The sequence below is a fragment of the Haplochromis burtoni genome, unplaced genomic scaffold (assembly GCF_018398535.1).
Source record: "Haplochromis burtoni strain Fernald_Lab_line unplaced genomic scaffold, NCSU_Asbu1 Contig_232, whole genome shotgun sequence".
Taxonomy (NCBI): domain Eukaryota; kingdom Metazoa; phylum Chordata; class Actinopteri; order Cichliformes; family Cichlidae; genus Haplochromis; species Haplochromis burtoni.
This window is the reverse complement of record NW_024582593.1, coordinates 735,472-755,275: the sequence shown is the minus strand read 5'-3', so window position 1 is coordinate 755,275 and position 19,804 is coordinate 735,472. Positions and strand designations below refer to the sequence as shown.

Genomic DNA, 19,804 nt, shown 5'->3' with positions numbered 1-19,804 from the left:
GAACCTTGAACCTTGAACTAAAGCTCGGTGGGTCGACTCACCTGCTCTGATTGGCTGCTGTAGATGGTGCTGATGATGAGTTGGCACTGGGTCCGGTGGTGGGGACAACCTCAGGTGGCTTACAGCTGGTGTTGGGTCCCGGGGGCCCCATGCCCTGCCCGGTGGCCTGCGGCATGCTAGGTGAGGTGGGGGCCAATGTGCCTCCTCCTGCAGGGTAAGGCCGCCCACCCACACCGGGCCCGGGGCCAGGACCACGGCCCGCTGGGGTGGACGGGCCCTGGCCGTGCATGGGACTGCTGGCGTTCAAGCCCAGGCTGTTGGCCAGGCTGGAGCCCGCGCCCAGGCCCGGCCCGCCATAATGCGGGGGCCGCGGGTAGTTACCTGAGTAGGACCAGACAAGTTATCAGAGATGCAGTGAGAAGTTAGAAAACAAAGTGTTTTTGTGATTTAACCTACCTGGAGGGCCGTACTGCCCATAGGAGTGGCCGGCCTGCTGGTAGGAGCTGTGGTGCATCGGCCCCCCCGGCCCTGGGTGAGGGGTCATTGACGAAGAGGACTGCTGGGACCCAAACTGAGACCCAGAGGTGCTGCGCTGCATGGTGGGTGGGAAACCTGGAGATGAAGATAAAGGTGGTGGGGGGAAGGGACAGGGTTAGCCTAGCAGTAGCTTAGCTAACATGACAGACTGTAAAAACTCAGAAACCATGAACCTTAAACCTCATTTAACCTCAGACGCTCACATACAAAGATTTAAAATGATTGGTTAATCTACAATAACTCAGTTGTACTGGTGACTTGTACCTCTGTCCTGAGTCATGGCAGACTGGGAGGAATGGGGACCAACATCTGGACCAGGACCTGAGACCTGAGGGGGCATCTGAGAGCCTGAAACAAACAGAGTTGTTACTCCACAGGAACATCAAACGCATCATAGGACCTTGTGATAACACTCATAACTGTGCTCCCACCTGGTCCGCTGGTGGCGGGGGAAAGAGGTCCGGATCGCGATTGGCTGCCAGAGGCAGCGGGGGACGGGGAGGGGGAGGGGGAGGGTCCGGTGCGAGGTGGCGGAGGGAGGCGAGGGGAGACGTGCGGGGAGAATGGTGAACGGGCTGGAGTCCCCTGGTCGCCCTGAGCACTGCCGGAGCCCGATCCCCCCGAACTCACCACCGCCTCTGTGCCAGTGGGCAAATCATCGATGGAGCCGGAGAGGTCCTGAAAGACAGCACAGAGCAGCAGATGATAAAACACCTGTTGGACATTTTTCACACTTGTTACCTGTTTGATTCAACGCAAGTGACTTCTAAGGACAGAAAACGGCCGAGTGCTTTAAACTGAAGACACAACCTCAGCTGACTTCTGTGATTTATGATCAGAGTTTAGTCTTTTCCGACAAAACCTGCCACACAGTAAACTGACAGAAACTCATATGTACCTGCACTGAGTGAACAACCACAACTAGCAGCTGTTCTGATGCACGTTGGACTTTAGCTTTCTGTTTTATTTCTTACTCGTCTTCTGGTGAATCGTTACAGCCGCTGCTGTTCGGTAAATGACATCAGTAACACCCTCACAGGAGGATCATTGACCGCTCTTTGGTGCCGGCTCGTAAACGCCTCCTTCAGCAGACGCCATAATAAGGCAAGGAGGTGGAAACGTCCCAGCTGTAGCACATTAACCTCAAAGCAGCAGAGCTGAGTGGAAACTGCTCTGAGTCTGCAGCTTCTGAAGGAGCGAACGTCACGGCAAACCTCGAACAGAGAGGTCACCATGGACCTTGGTGCAGAGAAAATGGATTTCTAGCTGAGCTTCATCTGTTTTTGATTAACAAGAGCTGACTGTAAGTCATGTACAGAGGTGGAAAAAACCTGAATATTCACTCGTTAGTGTACAAAATTGCAAAAACTACAAGGAGGAACTACTCGCCAAGAATTAAAGTTTTTTTTGGCTGACTAAAAAGAGGAAAAATCAAAAAGGCTGAACATGAACCTACAGCCAAACACAGCACTGAGGAAAGATTCAAATGGCTGCATCTGTGAGTCTGATTGGTTCAGAGCAATGTAACAGCTGTCATTTGTAAAAACGAGGGTTCATGTGCACACCAAAGAAGGAACGTTACACCCCAGTTGAAACCTGCCGAGTCTCCTCATTTCAGTCCACCGAAAGAGTCATTTGGGGCTCAGCGGACAGGTGTCATTAACACTGGACACCCTCACCTGAGAAAGCACCTTTGGATGTGTCCCAAAGCCTGCTGGGCTCTCTGGATAGTTGTAGCACAGCTATTTTAAGGTTTTTCTTCTTATAAGGATTTATTATTAGTCCCAGTCTCTTATTACAAACCTTTGCTGCCATCAGCACGAATCATGCCAGCTAAAAGCAGGTGAACTGTGTTGTCTTAAATGCAATCTGGCCTCACAGCTCTGCTGTTTTCAGACTTTCATTAAGTTTTTCTTAAAACATGAAGGCTACGCCAACTCCTCCACTGTCTGTGCTCCACATCTCCACAGTGTCAAATTCAGCCTGGCTGTTTTTGTTTGTTCTTGGAGGAAAAATGTGAGTTCTTTGTGGAAAATGTAATTTATCAGGAGAGGCTGAGTCCGTAGAGTAAACAGAGGACTGAACTTTAAAGCAGAAACACATCAGTAACAGAAATAAAAGCAGAGCACCGAGCGGCTGAGAGAAAGAACAGGGAGGAGCAAGCGGAGGTGAAGGAGCCGCCACGGAGCGACGTGCTGCAGGTCGGTGATTTATGGCCGTAATTACCCTGTTTCATTAAAGCCTCGCAGGCTCTGATTGGATGAAGAGAATTTTCCGACCTCATCGCTCATTCGGAGTTTTCCTGCAGAGAGAACAACACGCTTCTCTTTGTTTCTCCAACAGGAGCGAGCCCTCTTCCTCCTCCTCCTCTAACAGACAGCACCTCCCTGAAACAGGTTCTCCATTAAACAGCGATGAACACCGCCGGCGTCATGTGATCACACACCAGAACAGAAAGAGTCAAACATGGAAAAGTGCAGAGGTGCGCTCCAATCATCTGATTGATTATGGGGATCAATTTTAGAGCAGCTCACGTTTCATTTTTAAATCTAAGTACTAATTGATGATTGCAAATTATGTTTTTATTGTTGATAATAAATCGGATTAATCACCCAGTCCTACTCAAAAGTTTAAACATTTTAAAACAGAAAGGGACCAGTTCGTGAGTCTGAACGACAAAAAAGATTAAAAACTGTGAAGCTATCTGGCAGAAACAAATCTGTAGACGTGGACCCGTCTCTTCTTCTCTGTCAGTGTTTCTGTCACGTATGTCTTTCAGAGAATTAGGGAAGCGTGTCCTTGTTCACTGCTAGGTCAAACCCATTTACAGGCGTCAAGCGTTCTTTTCTTCATTTCAGACTGAGCAGACACGGAAAAATGAGCAACCGTCAGCAAAAAACAAACACATTTTGGATTTCTGTCACTGAAACATTGGGACTGAACATCGCCGACTCTGAACTGAAGTCAACTTATTAAAGAATCTGCGAGGCCTTCGGGTGCAGCTGATTTCTGCTGATTTTCTCTTCCTGCAACAGAGCCTTCATCTTTCCACCAGTAGTCGCCATGGCAACTGCATCAGCAGCACGACTTCAAAAGGAGGCTCCAGAAGATAAAGAGGAAAACAGCGAGTGAGGGGTGATGAGGCACAGCAACAGAGACAGAGAGGAGAAGGAGAGAAAAGGAAGGGAAGGAGGACAAGCGAGCGTGAAGGAAAGAGGCGAAGGCAGTGATGGAGATGGGTGGAGAGGTTGAAGCAGAGCTGCAGCTGAAGGTGGGGAAATTAACAGACTGAAATCATCGAGTGGGATGAAGGTGTGACGTGAACTGAAAGTCACACATTGGTGTTCCTCAAGGCTCCATTCTGGCCTCACTGATGTTTCATAATGAGTTTAATTAAAGATGATGAGCTGTGCCATTGTTCTAGATTCTCTCATGGTGACGTCTGTGTGAGAGAAATTTGAGCGCCAACTTTTTATTATTATAATATGATTAGATGGATTTATAATCTGGGTTTTAAGTTCCCATGACCACTGAGATCTCTCTGTTTATACTGCAGACAGAGGTGGTGACGATGGTTAAATTGAAAACCTTTAATACACCTGGGCACTGTGAGAAGGTAACAACCCTAAACCCTCACAAACAGGTGAAATCGTTTCTTTCATTTGGGTAAAGTTTGTCCAACGGCGAGATCACACGTCTCTGTACAAACAGGAGAAACACACAGAGCCAACAACTACAGCGACCAAAAAGTTTAGAAATATAAATGAAAATTAGCCCTGGCTGTTAGGGCTGGGCCATATCATACCATTCACGGTAATACCGGTATAATTTTGGGCAACAATAGAAAAATGAAATATCGTGATAGAATATGGGTAAAACGCGCATGCGCAGCTCCTTTGTTTTCATACGCACATGGTGGAAAAAGCATGGCGGCGAAAGTAGATCGTTGAATGAAACGGATGAACCAGAATTGCTTTGTAAAAATGCTGCAACTTCAGTGGTGTGCAACTGGTTTAGCTTTCGTCCGTCAGATACACAACAAAGCACTATTTTTGGTAGAGCGTGCTAGCGGGCCGTCGTTATTACCGTGTTTTTTGGAAAATACAGCACACTTAAAATCAATCCTTTGATTTTTCTGAAAATCAACAGTGCCCCTTATAATCCAATGGGCCTTATGTATGAATTCTGGTTGTGTTTACTGACCTCAAAACGATTTTATGTCGTACACGGCGCTCGAAAATCTGTCAAATGTTTTAGTACGACTTTGCTAAGCTACGAACCCGGACTGCTTGATGGATTGTCGGAGCATTACGGCTATCGTAGGCAGGAGCCTCGCGGAGTGATACGTACTGTGCTTCAACATAATATTACCGTATTGTGTGTGTATAACCTCTTTTTAAGTTTTGTGGATATTATGCATGGTTATGCTGAGGATATGTCGGCCAGTTTTCACTGGAAATGCCTTTTGGCTAAACTGACAGCAAGGAATTTACATTTGCACTGTTAAATTTTTATATGACTTTAATTCACATAAAACAGCTGCTTGTTTAAGTGAAAATACATTGATGGGGTTATTTATGCACTAATAAAGTTGAGGAGTTGTAAAGTATTTTGTCTAGTGTCAATTATATCGTCAGTTATATCGTTATCGCAAATTTTCAAATGTATATCGTGATAAATATTTTTGGTCATATCGCCCTGCTCTACTGGCTGTCACGTCATCCTCCTCAAACACTCAGATATGTGTTTCTGCTTCATACACTTTTATTCTTTTATGGTCTCTGCTGTTTTTTTAATCATCATCTTCCTGATTTTCTATGGTGTGTATTCTTGATTACAATCTTCTTGCTTCTGCATCCACTGGTTTTGCGGCTAACCTCTGTAGTAACTCAGGATTCAGCCTGAAGTGAAATGTGGTGAATAAAATCAGTCTGAACTGACTCGTGCTCATCCAGCAGCAGACGTGCTGGCTTGCTAATGGGCTGAGTCTTTTCGGGGTTAAACCTATTTTAAATGTAAATGGCGATTCCCTGCGAGAGCCGTCGCAGGTCGCCATCATTATTTCAGTCGTGTGTTTCTGAGTGGTGCAGCGACACAGGCTGAGGCGGCGGGGGGCCTCAGGCGCTCAGAGCGTGAAACCTGTGAGCTTCAACTCAGAGAAAAGAGGACGGCGTCATTATCGACAACAAGGCCGGCCTGTGGACAGTGGGGGGGCATGAAACGCGTTCAATATGTCACGCAGGCTGAATCACGAGCTATGAGCCTGACAACAACCAGCTCTTATTCTGCTAAAACCGAGCCTGCGGAATCAGAACAGGACAAGAAGTCGGGACTGAAGAAAGCCGACCCACCAGGAGGAAAACTGTCTGACCTCGGCCTCCAAACCTCATGAACAGAACTTTCCACAGATCAACAGAACACAGCCTTAGAACTGCATTCAAACTAAACATTTATTATTATCATTAATATTTATTTTATTACAATAATAATATTTTATATATAAAAACCAAGTCTGATGCAGGTCTGTCACCATATCCGATCATCACTACTCGATTATTATAGCCAAAATCATTAATATTAGTTAATTATTAGTTAACTGAACACAGAGTCTGTCTGTGTGTAGTGAGGCACAGATGGTTCATCAGTTTTTTTAAGAAGTGGTGCAGGCAGATTAAGAAACTGCCCGTCCATACAGGAACGTGCCTGTTTGATAGAAAACTCCTCAGGTTGGGTTTGGTTTATTCTGCAGCAGGAGTTCGAGGAAGCTTTAACATAAAAACTAAACGGCTTTTTAGGCTGAATCCTGCTGTCCTTCAGATCCGCCATCAGTCAAAGACCAGGACAAGAACTCTGTGGTGTAGATGTGGTACTGACTGAGGATCAGTGTGTCAGCCCCACAGGATAAAATTCAGGTGAGTCTGATTTATGACCCAGGGTGACCACGACCATCACTCTACTCTTTGAACTCTGGCATGGTTTGACCAAACAGTGATGGAACCATTCAGAGGATCCGTAATAATACTGGTATTAATTTTTATTGCTATTATTAAAGTATCATATTATGATATTAATGACATAGTGACATCATATTGTTATGTTGCCTATTGCAACAAGGAGTAGGAGATGCTAGCAGCTAGTAATGAGTGACCCACCGAGCACCGCTGCAGCGCTGGACTATTACAGTTACTGATCCACTCTTTGACCCAGAGACAGCTGCTCACTGGGACAGAAGGATGGAAAATGTCCTTGTTTCATTCGCAATAGTAAATCCTCCTGCCTGTGAGCTGCTTTTTTCCAATATCATCTGAAATATTATCACAATCTTCTGTGGAATATTGTGATAATATTCTGAGGTTATATCGTCCATTGCTAATGGAAACTCTGGCTTGTTGTTGGTGATGAACTTTGTGCGTGCCTCGTGCGTGCGTGCGTGTGTAGGGTTGGGGGTCTTTGTGCCTGACCAGCAGAGAGCAGCTGTGTGTTCGAACTCACTGGCAGACTGGACGGCCTCTCCTGTTGACTCAGACTCATCTCCTCGTGGTTTGGTTTCCCAGGAGTCATAGCGGCAGACTGGCCCCGGCCCCCGTAAGCTTCCTGCGGCACCTCCTGCAGGGTGACAGACAGACAAAGCATTTAAATCTTACAGGAACGAACGGCAAAAAAAAACAAAAACAAAAAACAAAGTCGCTGAAAGTTAGCCGTGTTTCGGGCAGCTGAATTTTAGTTTTGTCTTCTTTGTACAGCTCAGGTCTTTCTGTGTGGAGCCTGCAGGTTTCCTCTGTGTGCTCTGTTGGGTTGATGGTGACTTTAGATATGGCCTCAGGCGTGAGGCAGATGAAGTACATGGGATACTGTTTTCTATTTAAATCCTGTCTGAAGCCCCATCGGTGGCATTTTTGTGTTGATCGTGCGGTTGAAGCATCGTATTGGCCGGGACATTACGTCTTCCTCGGTGCATAAAAGTGGTTGTTCTTCACATTTCCTGATTTTGTTTAGTTGGATTTTTCATTATAGATGTGTTGCATGGGCCTAGTTAAGTGGTAAACATGGACACTGGCCACAGTAATATGTTGGTTTCCTAAAAGACCCAATCGCACCAATTTGTGTCAGTTTACAATTGCTCATTTGGTTTGACTGAGCTGTAGTCGTCTCTACATGAAGTCTGGATAAAGGTTAGCACCCAGTTTTCTTCTGTTCTCCTTTTTTAACTTATAATTAATAAATGGACTTGGTGAAAACCCGAGCTGAGCGGGTCTCCCTTCTCTGACGTGTCCTGAATGAGCCAGACGCAACAACCCATTCAGAAAAAATGAAAGACATCCCGCAATGCACTTGTAGCAGACCTCAGAGAAGTCCTGGACATCTCTCGGCTGCAGGTGGAGCTGTGGTAGCTGCTGGGAGTCTCAAAGCGCGGCTCCTGCTGCCTGCTGCAGGTCAGAGTCTCAGCTGCCATCTTGAGGAAGATGAAGATGATAAAACAGCAGCTGGAGGTTGGGGTTTCCCCATTGCCTGCAGCCAACTCCTTTTAAACACCATGAACGTCTGACATGGTTGAAGTGATCAGATAAAAAACAGACTCGAGGAGATGCGCTCTCTCTCTCTCTCTCTCTGTTTCATGTCTTCACAAAACCTTGTGTAACACGATCCTCTGAAGACAAAGACAGCCATGTTTGTGAAGAAAGACCAAATGAAGTAACACTTTAGGACAGAAACAGGACAGAAAGGATTGTCATTATCAGCAAATACAAACTAAATACTAAAGTTAATCTGGTCTTTTCAGAGAACTGAAGCTCAGCTCGATGCTTCCTTCATGGGAAAATTTCACAATAGAATCTGATGAGGATTTACCTCGTCGCTGTTTAATCCCACCCAGCTATGAGCAGACCCCAGTGGACAGATCAGGTCTCTGGAATGGCGTGCTAAAGTCTCACTAACGTGCTATCCCGTGGCCTGGAGAGTGGTAGGAAATGGATGGATGGAATTTCTTTCTATTAAATTTATCTATTACTTCTAATGTCTGTGCTCTTTTTGTTTTTTCCTGCTTAATTCCAGTTTGGATACTGTTTTTTGACTTCTGTAGAACACTTCATGTCTTTTTTAAGTGCTACAGAGACAAAAGTAAGTGGAGCTTGCTAGCTGAAGGCATTTCAGGAGCCATTCTGAGATGTTTTGAACTTGTGAGGCTTGGAGAGTCTGGCAGCTTAAAGCTCTCTGGAGGCCTCGAGCCATTTCCCCTCAGAAACATCCACACAGAAGACAGCCACACATCCACAGCAGCATCACAACTTCTTTTATATTTGACAGCATTATCATACAACTTTTCGTTTTCTTATCTTCTGATTTCTGGTTATATGTTGAAGCCTCTTTTTTATTTTTCACAATAAGAATCGTCAAGAGGTTCATTCCCTTCCCTTTACTCCTATAAAAGGCTCTTATTGTGAAAAGATGTGCAGGAATTTGAGTGAATTAACAGTGAAATCAGAAAGACAAAATAAAGTTTAGGTTTGTAATCCCAGTCCTACCTGCTGTGGCAGTGGGCGGGGCTGCATGTACGGTGGCTGACTGGGGGCGGCGGGTTGCTGCTGTGGCGGGCTGAAGTACGGCGGCTGGCCCGGCTGACAGTAACTGCTCATGTTCTGCTGTTGCTGCTGCTGGCTGTACTGAGAGCCCATCTGAGAAGAGACCACAGACATCAGAGACACAAGGCCAATCGATACTACCTTGTTAACACCACAAACACGAGGTTACGGCTTTGAATGGCCGATAGATTTCCACAGGCTAAACAGACAGAAAGACTCCAGGTCAGAAACATGAAGAGTGCAAAGAAATAAAACAAAATCAAATTTACAATTTGTATTCTTTTTACAATACAAATTGATACAAATTTACAATTTGTATTCTTTTTACAATACAAATTGATACAAATTTACAATTTGTATTCTTTTTACAATACAAATTGATACAAATACGTCTTTCCTTTGTACTGTTACAGTAAGCATCAGCACTGCTTTAAAGTTGAATGACTCTTTATTTTGTGAAAAATCATCACCTGCATTAAATCCATGCATCCATGCAGTATGCAGCATGGATGTCGACATTTTACTTCTATTTTATTGAACAAAAGGACCAGAGCGGACAGTAAAGTGGGAACTGCATCCAGGACAGAAACATCAGCATTATGCTACGCAGTGTATGCAGAACCCAGTCCAGCAGCCAGAGCCCAAACTCATCGGGTAACACGCCGATGAGCAGTCAGGCTGCGTTTCTACCTGGTCATGTTTCTAAAGTAGAATCACTTGGTGACTGCTTCGATCACACAGTGATTTTACTAACTCTGGAAAAATAAAAATTCTGCAACCGGTTGGTGACTGATTGCTAAATATTGGAGAACTGTTGCTAGGTGACATTAGCTGCCAACAGATATACAGCACTGCACTTGTGAGTACAGACTGCTGCAGTTACCTACAGTTTATATGGAAAAGGCCGATTTGTTGTGTTTCTAGTTTGTGTTTCAGTGTTTCGTCATGTTTAGTGAGTGTTTGCAGACAAGTCAGTGTCTTCTTACAAGCTCTGAGCGACCAGAGCAATCATCAGGACGTTTTTAGCACAGCACCGTCTGTTTGAGCAGCTTAACCCGGCAACAGCCAGCAACCACCTGGGGAGGACAGATTTTTCCCTAGTAAGCGAAGGTTACCAAGAGGTTGCTGAACAGTAGTTACTTCATATAAAGTTAAAATATAAAATTTAAAACACGATGCTGTGTTACTATAGATGCAGCTGCTCAGCTGTACAGAAGTTATGAAACGCATATACATATTAATTAATCATAATTATAATAATAATAATATCAAATATGTTTCTGCATAATCAGTACTTATGCATAAACTTATATTATAGAAGCAGTACTGAGACTCAGACTTAAGCACAGAGTCTGAACACTTCCTTCAGTGGCTCTTCCTCACAGACGCTCTCAGTTTAACTCTTGTGCAGCCTCCTCAAGACGCCCCCAGCCTTCACTGCTTTAGCTAAAGAGTCAATTAAAAGCCAAACAAAAGCATCTCTGTTCCTCTAATGATAATAATAATCTGTTCTGCTCTACAGTGAAGCCGCTCAGGAATCACACACCGCCCTTTTCCTGGAAAGCGACCTCTAAATTTAATTTCCTGAATATCTCAGACTTCCTCTGTAGATCAGATCTGTTCTCATACTGGAGGAAGCTTCCTCCGGTCATAGACTTCTGACCCCTGACCTCGTGTTTTGCAGCATCACAGGAGAACCACATGATGACCGTCAGTATGAGCCACATTTCCGATCTTTAACACATTCCTCCTCTTAGACCCAATCTGTCTGCTTCCAGATACGCAGAGTGAAGAAGAGGAGGAGGCAGATGAAAAGACATAAATTCACTGATTCAAACTGATCATCTTAATTAGGGCTGGGCTATATCATACCATTCACGGTAATACCGGTATAATGTTGGGCAACGATAAGAAAATGAAATATCGCGATAGAATATGGGTAAAACGCGCATGCGCAGTGCCTTTGTTTACATACGCACATGGCGGCGACGCAGAATGAGAAGAGCGAAAGTAGATCGTTAAATGAAACGGATGAACCAGAATTGGTTTGTAAAAATGCTGCAACTTCAGTGGTGTGGAACTGGTTTGGCTTTCATCCGTCAGATACACAACAAAGCACTATTTTTGGTAGAGCATGCCAGCGGGTTGGCGGCCGTTGTTATTACCATGTTTTTTGGAAAATACAGCACACTTAAAATCAATCCTTTGATTTTTCTGAAAATCAACAGTGCCCCTTATAATCCAATGGGCCTTATGTATGAATTCTGGTTGTGTTTACTGACCTCGAAACGATTTTATGTCGTACACGGCGCTCAAAAATCTGTCAAATGTTTTAGTACGACTTTGCTAAGCTACGAACCCGCACCGCTTGATGGATTGTCGGAGCATTACGGCTATCGTAGGCAGGAGCCTCGAGGAGTGATACGTACTGCGCTTCAACATAATATTACCGTATTGTGTGTGTATAACCTCTTTTTAAGTTTTGTGGATATTATGCATGGTTATGCTGAGGATATGTCGGCCAATTTTCACTGGAAATTCCTTTTGGTTAAACTGTCAGCAAGGAATTTGCATTTGCACTGTTAAATTTTTATATAACTTTAATGCACATAAAAAACAGCTGCTTGTTTAAGTGAAAATACATTGATGGGGTTTTTTTTGCACTAATAAAGTTGAGGAGTTGTAAAGTGTTTTGTCTAGTGTCAATTATATCGTCAGTTATATCGTTATCGCAGATTTTCAAATGTATATCATGATAAATATTTTTGGTCATATCGCCCTGCTCTAATCTTAATGCCAAACCAACCATCGTACTCCTCCTCATTAAAATTCATACCACCTTAAAAACCTGCTTTAAAATCAGATGTGTTGAAACTCATCCACACAGCTTCTCTCTCAGATTGTTATCTGGCTCGACGCAGATGCCGCAAAATGCAATATAATGCAACCTCGGTGCAACCCGAGAGAGCTGCAGCTGCGGGATTAACTGCCCGGCTCGAGAGCACTAAAGTGGGACAGAAGGCCGGTAATGTCTGCATAAATATCAGGAAGACTCAGACAGACTTCAGGCTGCACGTGGACTCTGAAAGCCTGGACGGGCCTTTAAGCGACCTCACCTCCAGCACATTGTTTGATCGAGAGCATTTCCTCACCAGCATGTCCGTCAATACTGCAGCTTCACTGAAACAGAGATTACAGTCGGAGTTCATGCTCTAACAGTAACTCGGTAACCTCCTGAAACCAGGTTGAGTCTGCGGCGCTCAGACAGGGAAGCCAAGGGTCAAATTTTGTGTGGAATCAGAGAATTAATAAAGAATAGTCCCGGGGCCACTTGGGCCTTGCGCTCCCATGAAACTCATTACTCTCTCTCTCTGCGTAATCAGACACAACAGCGGCGACACAAAATCCCTCAGGCTTAAACCATCTGCAACAATAATGACACCATCCAGCCCGAGAGTCGGAGGGAGAAACACCTGCAGGTGCCTTCCTCACAGCTCTGAAACCAATCAGGTTCTTAGAGCTTGTAACAGAAAGGTGAGACGAAGCCTGAACTGAAAATTCACTGACTGAAGCTGAACATATATCTTATAAGGAAGAGAAACCCAACTTGAGAACACACAGGTTCAGATCGGAGCTCAACGGCCTGACAACAGCGCAGAGGCCGAACCACAAGATGTTTCCACCTTCTCCGCCTGCTGGAAGATTCAAACCAGCACAAACAGGTGCAGACTTCCAACAGCTGAACCACGGAGGACAATTTCAGACTCTTACTGTCCTCAGAATTAGATTCAGGCCCAACAGTGATGAAACCTGAAGAAAGGTTCTGTGGCTCACAGCAGCAGGTTCAGCCAGGCTACACTCCTCCTTGTCCTGCTCACAGGCACAGTTTCAAATTTTCAACTTTAATGTCAGAAAAAATAAAGTTCACACATGACTACACAGCAGCTCCAATCTTCAGCAAAGACTGAAACAACTTCCCGTTGTAACTTTTCAAATTAAAAGTTCCTCATCTTCTGGGTGAAGACTGAATCACTGTCAGTCTAACAAAGCTACTTTTCTAAAAACTCTTCTGTTGACTGGGACTTTTTATCTCCTTATCAAATACCAGAAAACTACAGAGCTCACATGGACTCACTGCAAGTGTTAGGACCTGACATGTACAGATAAACACTTGCTGAGTGTTTTAGTTCTTTATTCTTCTCTGAAAGCTTTAAAATCCAAAGTATGTGTGGATGAATTCAGCGATGGCTGATTATTATTAACCCATCATCACTGGGACAGACAGATTTATTCTACCTCCTGATTCATTCGCTGAGAAGAAGCTTCGCCGTCTGTTGCTCTCTGTGGCATTCGGCGGTGTTTACCCACCAAAGGATCCAGTCTGCTCTGAGCTGCAGCGTCAGACCCAAACTGGAGTCTAAAAATAGCCTGAGCCCAGGGTGTACCAGAAATAGCCTGACCCGGACCGGCCCAGCAGAAGCCGTGCGGTCTGACTGCATCAACAGAGGCCTTGTCCACAGTGACAAAACGGTGACGCTGCAGATGAATCAGCACCAAGGGAACGAAGGCCTTAGTTTCCATAAACCAGCTCAGAGGCTGCTGAAGACCATCAGAGCAGGAGCAGGGACGGCAAACTCACAGGAGATGTTCTTATTAGTCATCCTGGGAGGACATTAACAAGCCAACAGTCTGCATGTTAATGAGTATCTGGTTAATGCTTCACACGTGTATCCTAATGTGGAGAGTTACAGGAAGCTCCCGGGTCCTCTGGCCTGTAGTAAAGCAACCTGATCTCTACAGAAATCAGAGTTTTACATATCAGCCTGATGCTGCTCTGCAAACATGTCTCACCGCTCTGCAGCCACAATGAAAGCACTGATTTGGGCACTGATCAGGTCTATTTTACCTACAGTAACCAACCCCAGACGAACACCACCACCCACCACATTGGGCTGCCTCGCACTCAGATTTAACAGTTTTCCAACATCACGTAAAGTCATGAGAGTTATAATGACTGAAAGAGTGAGGTCACAAACACGAGCTCCTCCACAGAGGCAGGCTTAGGAGCTCAGAGGAAAGCTCCTGCTCCTCCATGTCGAGATGCTGCAGAGACAGACGTCTGCATTACCCGCTTAACTTCAGGCAGGTGGGAGATCAGGAAGGAGGGTGGAGTCAGATAACTGGCAGGTTTCACCCCAACATGAAGGTTTTTAATTGGGAACTTTTGTCTATACAAATTCTCCCACAGTGTGCAGCTCAGGATCCTTTCAGCGCCGTAGGTCAACCAAGCATCCTGGGTGGATTTAAGGGACCAGTTAAACTCTGCATAAACTCATCAAATCATTTAAATTTTAAATCCCATCTTAAATGTATTTTTATCACCTTTCCAGTAATTTCAGGGAAATTGTAGATTTCTATTTTTCATTATCTGAAGATGGTCTTGATGCTGTTATACAACTAAACTGCTTCTAACTGGCCAGTGCAGCCACAGAAAGAAATGAAAGCCTGTAAATTACTGATAAGCATCACTTATTTACTGTGACAATAAAAAAAGTAAAGCTGAAGACTTTCAGGTGTCTGATTTATGATCAGATTTATGGATGTTCAGTTTTATTGACGTCAGATTCTGTAACTGCAGAGTTTGAAATCCCACCCAGAACTACAAGTTAAATTAAACTAAAGAATTATTTTACATTAATTCGTCCAAATGGAACCTTAAAGACACATCTGAGCGCCTCCTACCTGCTGCTGAGGATACTGCATCCCTCCCATTCCCACCTGCCCCCTGCTGGACATCCCCATCGGGTATCTGTGGGGGGTAGGGGAGCCGTAGGGCTGTCCAGGGTACGGCGCCCCCTGTTGCTGGGAGTACGGGTTGTTGCTCATCCCGTATAGTTGAGAACGCTTCATCGCCATCGGGTCCATGGGCGGCACCTGAGGAGGAGAACACGGTGGATAATTAGTGACACCATGAACTTAACACCATGTTTAAAGACACAACACGTGACTCTGATTCATCAGTGTGACAAACCCTCTGATGACTACAGAGCAATGACATCATCAACATTCATATTAGTAAGACTGAGGAGGTACTGCATCTTTCTGTTTGTTTCCACTATGAGAAATCCAAACTGTCCGTTCATCAGTTTTCTTCCACCATTAGCTCAGTCTTCTATATCCATCAATATCCATCTATATATCCATCCGTCTGACTGAGCACGCTCACACTGATGGACCGATGGAAAGTTAAATATCTTTATATATAAGCTCCACTCTGTGTGTCTGCTTCGCGGCTTGGCCTACTGCCACCTGCTGCAGATAACACACCACACATTATCCTAGTAACTTACCCACTGATATGGTTTGTCTGTTTTCACTGAGGTTCATGGCATGTGCTCAGGTGTGAGGGGGTCAGGTGTGTCTCTGAGAGTGAACCCTCATCTGCGGCATGCTGAAGGCCTGCGAGGCCACTTTAAGCCGGAGTCAACAGTCACGCCTGGGTACACTTTAATATTCACACTCACTCTGTATTTGACACACTGACATAATAATAGTAGGTGAGAGGAGTGACTCAGAGAGAACAGATGTTTCGCCGCCGCTCCGGCAGCTAAAAATAGAAACCGCTGACGGATTTTACGCTTAAAAAAAACTGATGCAGACTTTTAATCCTGTCCTTTAATCTCCACTCACTACACAGCAGTCAGCTGAGCAGAGTAAATAAAGAGAAACCTCAGGCTGGAGCGCTGCCAAGCCCACACAGCTGCTTCAAGTCAGGCAGAGGATCAGTGCAGAGGATCCACAGACCGAGGCCACGTCAGAAGCAGCTGATCCATTTTCCTGAGTACTGCTATCATCACGACCCTGGCCCAAACTGCAGAACGTGTGTTTTATTTGGACAAACCTTTGGTCAACGCAACATTTGTAGTATTTAGTGTTTTACTGGCTGATTTCTTGTAATGGAGGCTGATGGGAATTGTTGGAAAAAGCAGGAAAAAGATTAAAACTCAATGGGGTGCTTCATCCTCCTCTGTTGCATTTGATCCAATATGGTGGCGGTTAGCCATTATAAATTTTAATCATCAAAAACCAGCAAATAAAATCACTGAACACAAGTTTAATTTCATATATCGTAGATTGGGACTGGCTAACAAACGGGTGGGTGTGGCCAAATCAAGTCAAAAAGAGACTACGAAAATAAAACGGCTGATAGTCAGCGTGTTTTACCACAAGGTGGCGCTCAAGTAAGATAACATTGCTCAGTACAAATCACATTAACTCAAATACCCTGCAGACCACAGGCATGTTTAATATAATGAATAATATGACCCAGAGATAGGCCACAGTAGTGCCACCATGTGGTGTGGTACAGAACTGCTTTAATCTCAGGAGGTTTGTCAGGAATCGCAATTTTCTGTTTTTTTTCTATTAAACATACAAAACTGCATCACATCGAGCCTGCACCTTTTTCCAGTCAAACAGCCCAATTTTACTCCCAGAACATCAAATTCTGCCGTTTCATCTGAGCCATCAGCATCTCACAGAAACACGCAGTCATTATGATTTATCGGGTTTATGTCGATAAATGTCGAGTCCCTCACTTCCACTTCATCATGTACCCACTGACGTCACATTTAAACACTATAGATCAGCATCATTAACACGCAGGGTTAATACTGCAGAGGCGTGTTTTAACCCAAACCACGTTTCCTAAAGCTAACCAAACAGTTTTTGGAGTCTACGATGCCGAGAACAAAGCAAACATAATAAGGGACAAACTGCAGCCTTCTCACTCACAAGCTTATAACCTACAACACCATCAACGTTCCATCCTTCTTACTGGGCCCGGGCCATATCATGGTAATACCGGTATAATGTTAGGTAATGATAAGAAAATGAAAAATCGCGATAGAATATGGGTAAAACGCGCATGCGCAGCGCTTTTGTTTTCATACGCACATGGCGGAAAAAGCATGGCGGCAACGGAGAATGAGAAGGGCGAAAGCGGATCGTTGAATGAAACAGATGAACCACAAATGGTTTGTAAAAATGGTGCAACTTCAGTGATGTGGAACTGGTTTGGCTTTTGTCCATCAGATACACAACAAAGCACTATTTTTGGTACAGTACAAGCGGGCTGTTGTTATTACCGGTATTACTACCCGGCGGGGTAGAGAAACAGATAAAATCCGAGGAAAGAGCTTTATTTACCGGTGACCCCTCAAAACACATCATTAGCATACGCGAACTGTCAGATTTGAGCGGAGCTGTCAACCGTCAACCCTGTCACCATTTAAACCGCGATCTTTTCAAGTGTAACAATAAAACTGATTACAGCCACCCAGTTTACATTTTTATATATATTTATAACAAATTCGACCTCTTATAAAATCAGCAAGCTGCCTACTTTCACACACGAAGGCCTTTGCCGTTAACGACAGCTATATGCTAATGATAGCTTAGCCTAGCGGGCTAAAAGCGAAGTCACCTTGGACACAATCGAAAACTTCCCCAGCTTCTGTCATCACGAACAGTCGCCAATGCTTGTCATTTATAAAAGCAAGTAATCACACAATACAATTTGTTTGCTTTAGAGTCCTAAACGACTCACGTGGGTGCGGTGCTTAATTAATGAATCTGTCTGCAGTGAAAATTAAAAAAAAAGAAAAACACACACACATCTAGCTTAGCAGCTAGCTGCCGTTAGCTATTTGGGTTAGCATCGCGGCTGTTAGCAGCTAGCAGGTTACCGGTGGTGCGATGTCCACCTGTCATTAGTCAGGTTATAAACGGTGTTAATAAGCTGTTATTCACCAATTTTAATGGTTTTATTTGGTGTTCTCAGTTACTAACAGAAGACCCAACAATTAAACTATTTTAAACTTTAATATCTGAAAACACAGCCAACGTGTGTGTGACTCCTGCATGTCAGTCATCCGATCACCAGCTCCATAAACCAACACATTAGCTCAACTACAGGAATAAACTCGTGTATGAAATGTGCAGGCTCTGAGGCGCTGCCCTAAAAGTCTTTATTTCAACTAGAAAACAAAATCATAAAATCATGCTCCACAAGGAGCGTCCACACAGGCTGAGGCCGGCAGTGAGGAGGCGGATAGAAACGACAAAGCAGAGCTGGCCGATCTACAGCAGAGATATTACAGTTTCTATTTTCCTTAGTATTTATTCTGATTTCAGTTTTTATATAAGTTTCGGGAGGTTTACAGAGTGAAAATGTTTAGAGTTTGTCCTCAGCTGACTCAGAGTCCGTAGACGAGGACAAACACACAACATCTGCATTCATTTCATATTTCACCTCCTTTTAGTTGGGTTTATTGAGCTGCTGTAACAGTAATTTCACAACTTTTTAAATTTTTATTCTGCTAATTAAAATGCTGACTGCCACCTAGTACTAGTTTTAAGTTTAGTTATAATACGATATATGAACCTCGGCCCTTTTGAGACAACAAATGAGAGGAGAGGATTGTGCTGACTGCCATATCAAAGTCCAGTACACCAACTGAGAAGCAAAAAACCCAGATAGATTTTATTCCGGTTCACTAAATAACCTGGCCCTCTTTGTTCAGTCTTTGTGGGTGCAACGAATTCATTCTTTCTTTTTTGTGTAACACAGTGTGATTACACAAATCCTCATTTCTGTTCAGGGCATCAACACGTGGAATTAAAACTGAAACAAATTTAAAGAGGAATCAGTCTTGTTGCCTCGTGTCATCCTGTACACTGAGCTGTGCTCTCCCATCTGCCTGCAAGTTAGAGTTTCTTCATGTAAGCACGTATTGCATCATATTTTCCAATGAGCCAACACACAAGTTTAGCTAATTGAACCTGATCTCAGACACAGGAGCAGACAGTTTGCTGACAAAGATTTCTACCTGTGAAAAAAAAAAAAATTGTGCATGGTTCATCGTTTCTAACAAATAACTGTGTTCTTGTCCCCATTCAGAGGAGGTAACGGATGGTGGTTAGTGAATGATAATTATTCACTAAAAACACATTTTATTAAAACAGAAGCTGATTTATTGAGTAGCTGAAAAATTCCTTGTTTGCATCCAGTCAAATGATCCTGAAAATAAATTAAGGGATCATAATTCCATTATTCAATGGTGACTTAATCACCTGCAGACCGGCATTTCCATTGTTTTCTGCTATTTTAAAGACCTGCTAATAATTCGAAATAATAACCTGTCGATTATTCCATAAAGAAATCATTTTTTAAAAAAAAGATCTTGTGAGTCTATTAACTGCAGTTAAACCGTGACTCTGACGAGCTTCTACAGTGCACCGCCGGTCCAGGTAAAGTGACACTGACATGGAGTAGGGATGACCGGGGTTGAGGCCTCCTGCAGGCCGGGCTGCAGCGGCGGGTCAACCAGTGTGTTAGCCCCAGTGTTGTGCCGGTGGTGATGGGCACATGGCTAATCTGCATGAGTGAAGGTCAGGGCTCCCGAGCGGAGATGGGGCTATTAATAGGCTGCCTGCCAAGAAAGTTGTGGCCGGAATCAGAAGCTGAAGTGGCCGCTGTTGCAGGACGAAGCGTCACCTGATTAGACCCGAGTCCCCGCCACACTGTCTTCTCCCGGCGGGGTAGAGAAACAGATAAAATCCGAGGAAAGAGCTTTATTTACCGGTGACCCCTCAAAACACATCATTAGCATACGCGAACTGTCAGA

The 19,804-nt window shown here is 44.3% G+C and overlaps 1 protein-coding gene across 2 annotated transcripts in view; it reads right to left on the bottom strand.

Moving 5' to 3' along the window:
• arid1b (AT rich interactive domain 1B (SWI1-like)) overlaps positions 1 to 19,804 on the bottom strand; it is a 46,134-nt gene that overhangs the window by 24,511 nt on the left and 1,819 nt on the right. For both annotated transcript variants that reach the window (XM_042226864.1, XM_042226865.1), the window contains exons 2-8: positions 14,859 to 15,050; positions 9,060 to 9,209; positions 7,030 to 7,143; positions 969 to 1,215; positions 802 to 885; positions 457 to 612; positions 42 to 381 (exon numbers count right to left, since the gene is read on the bottom strand). In XM_042226864.1, the coding sequence (XP_042082798.1) occupies positions 42 to 381; positions 457 to 612; positions 802 to 885; positions 969 to 1,215; positions 7,030 to 7,143; positions 9,060 to 9,209; positions 14,859 to 15,050 (1,283 nt within the window). The remainder of the gene's footprint in view (positions 1 to 41; positions 382 to 456; positions 613 to 801; positions 886 to 968; positions 1,216 to 7,029; positions 7,144 to 9,059; positions 9,210 to 14,858; positions 15,051 to 19,804) is intronic.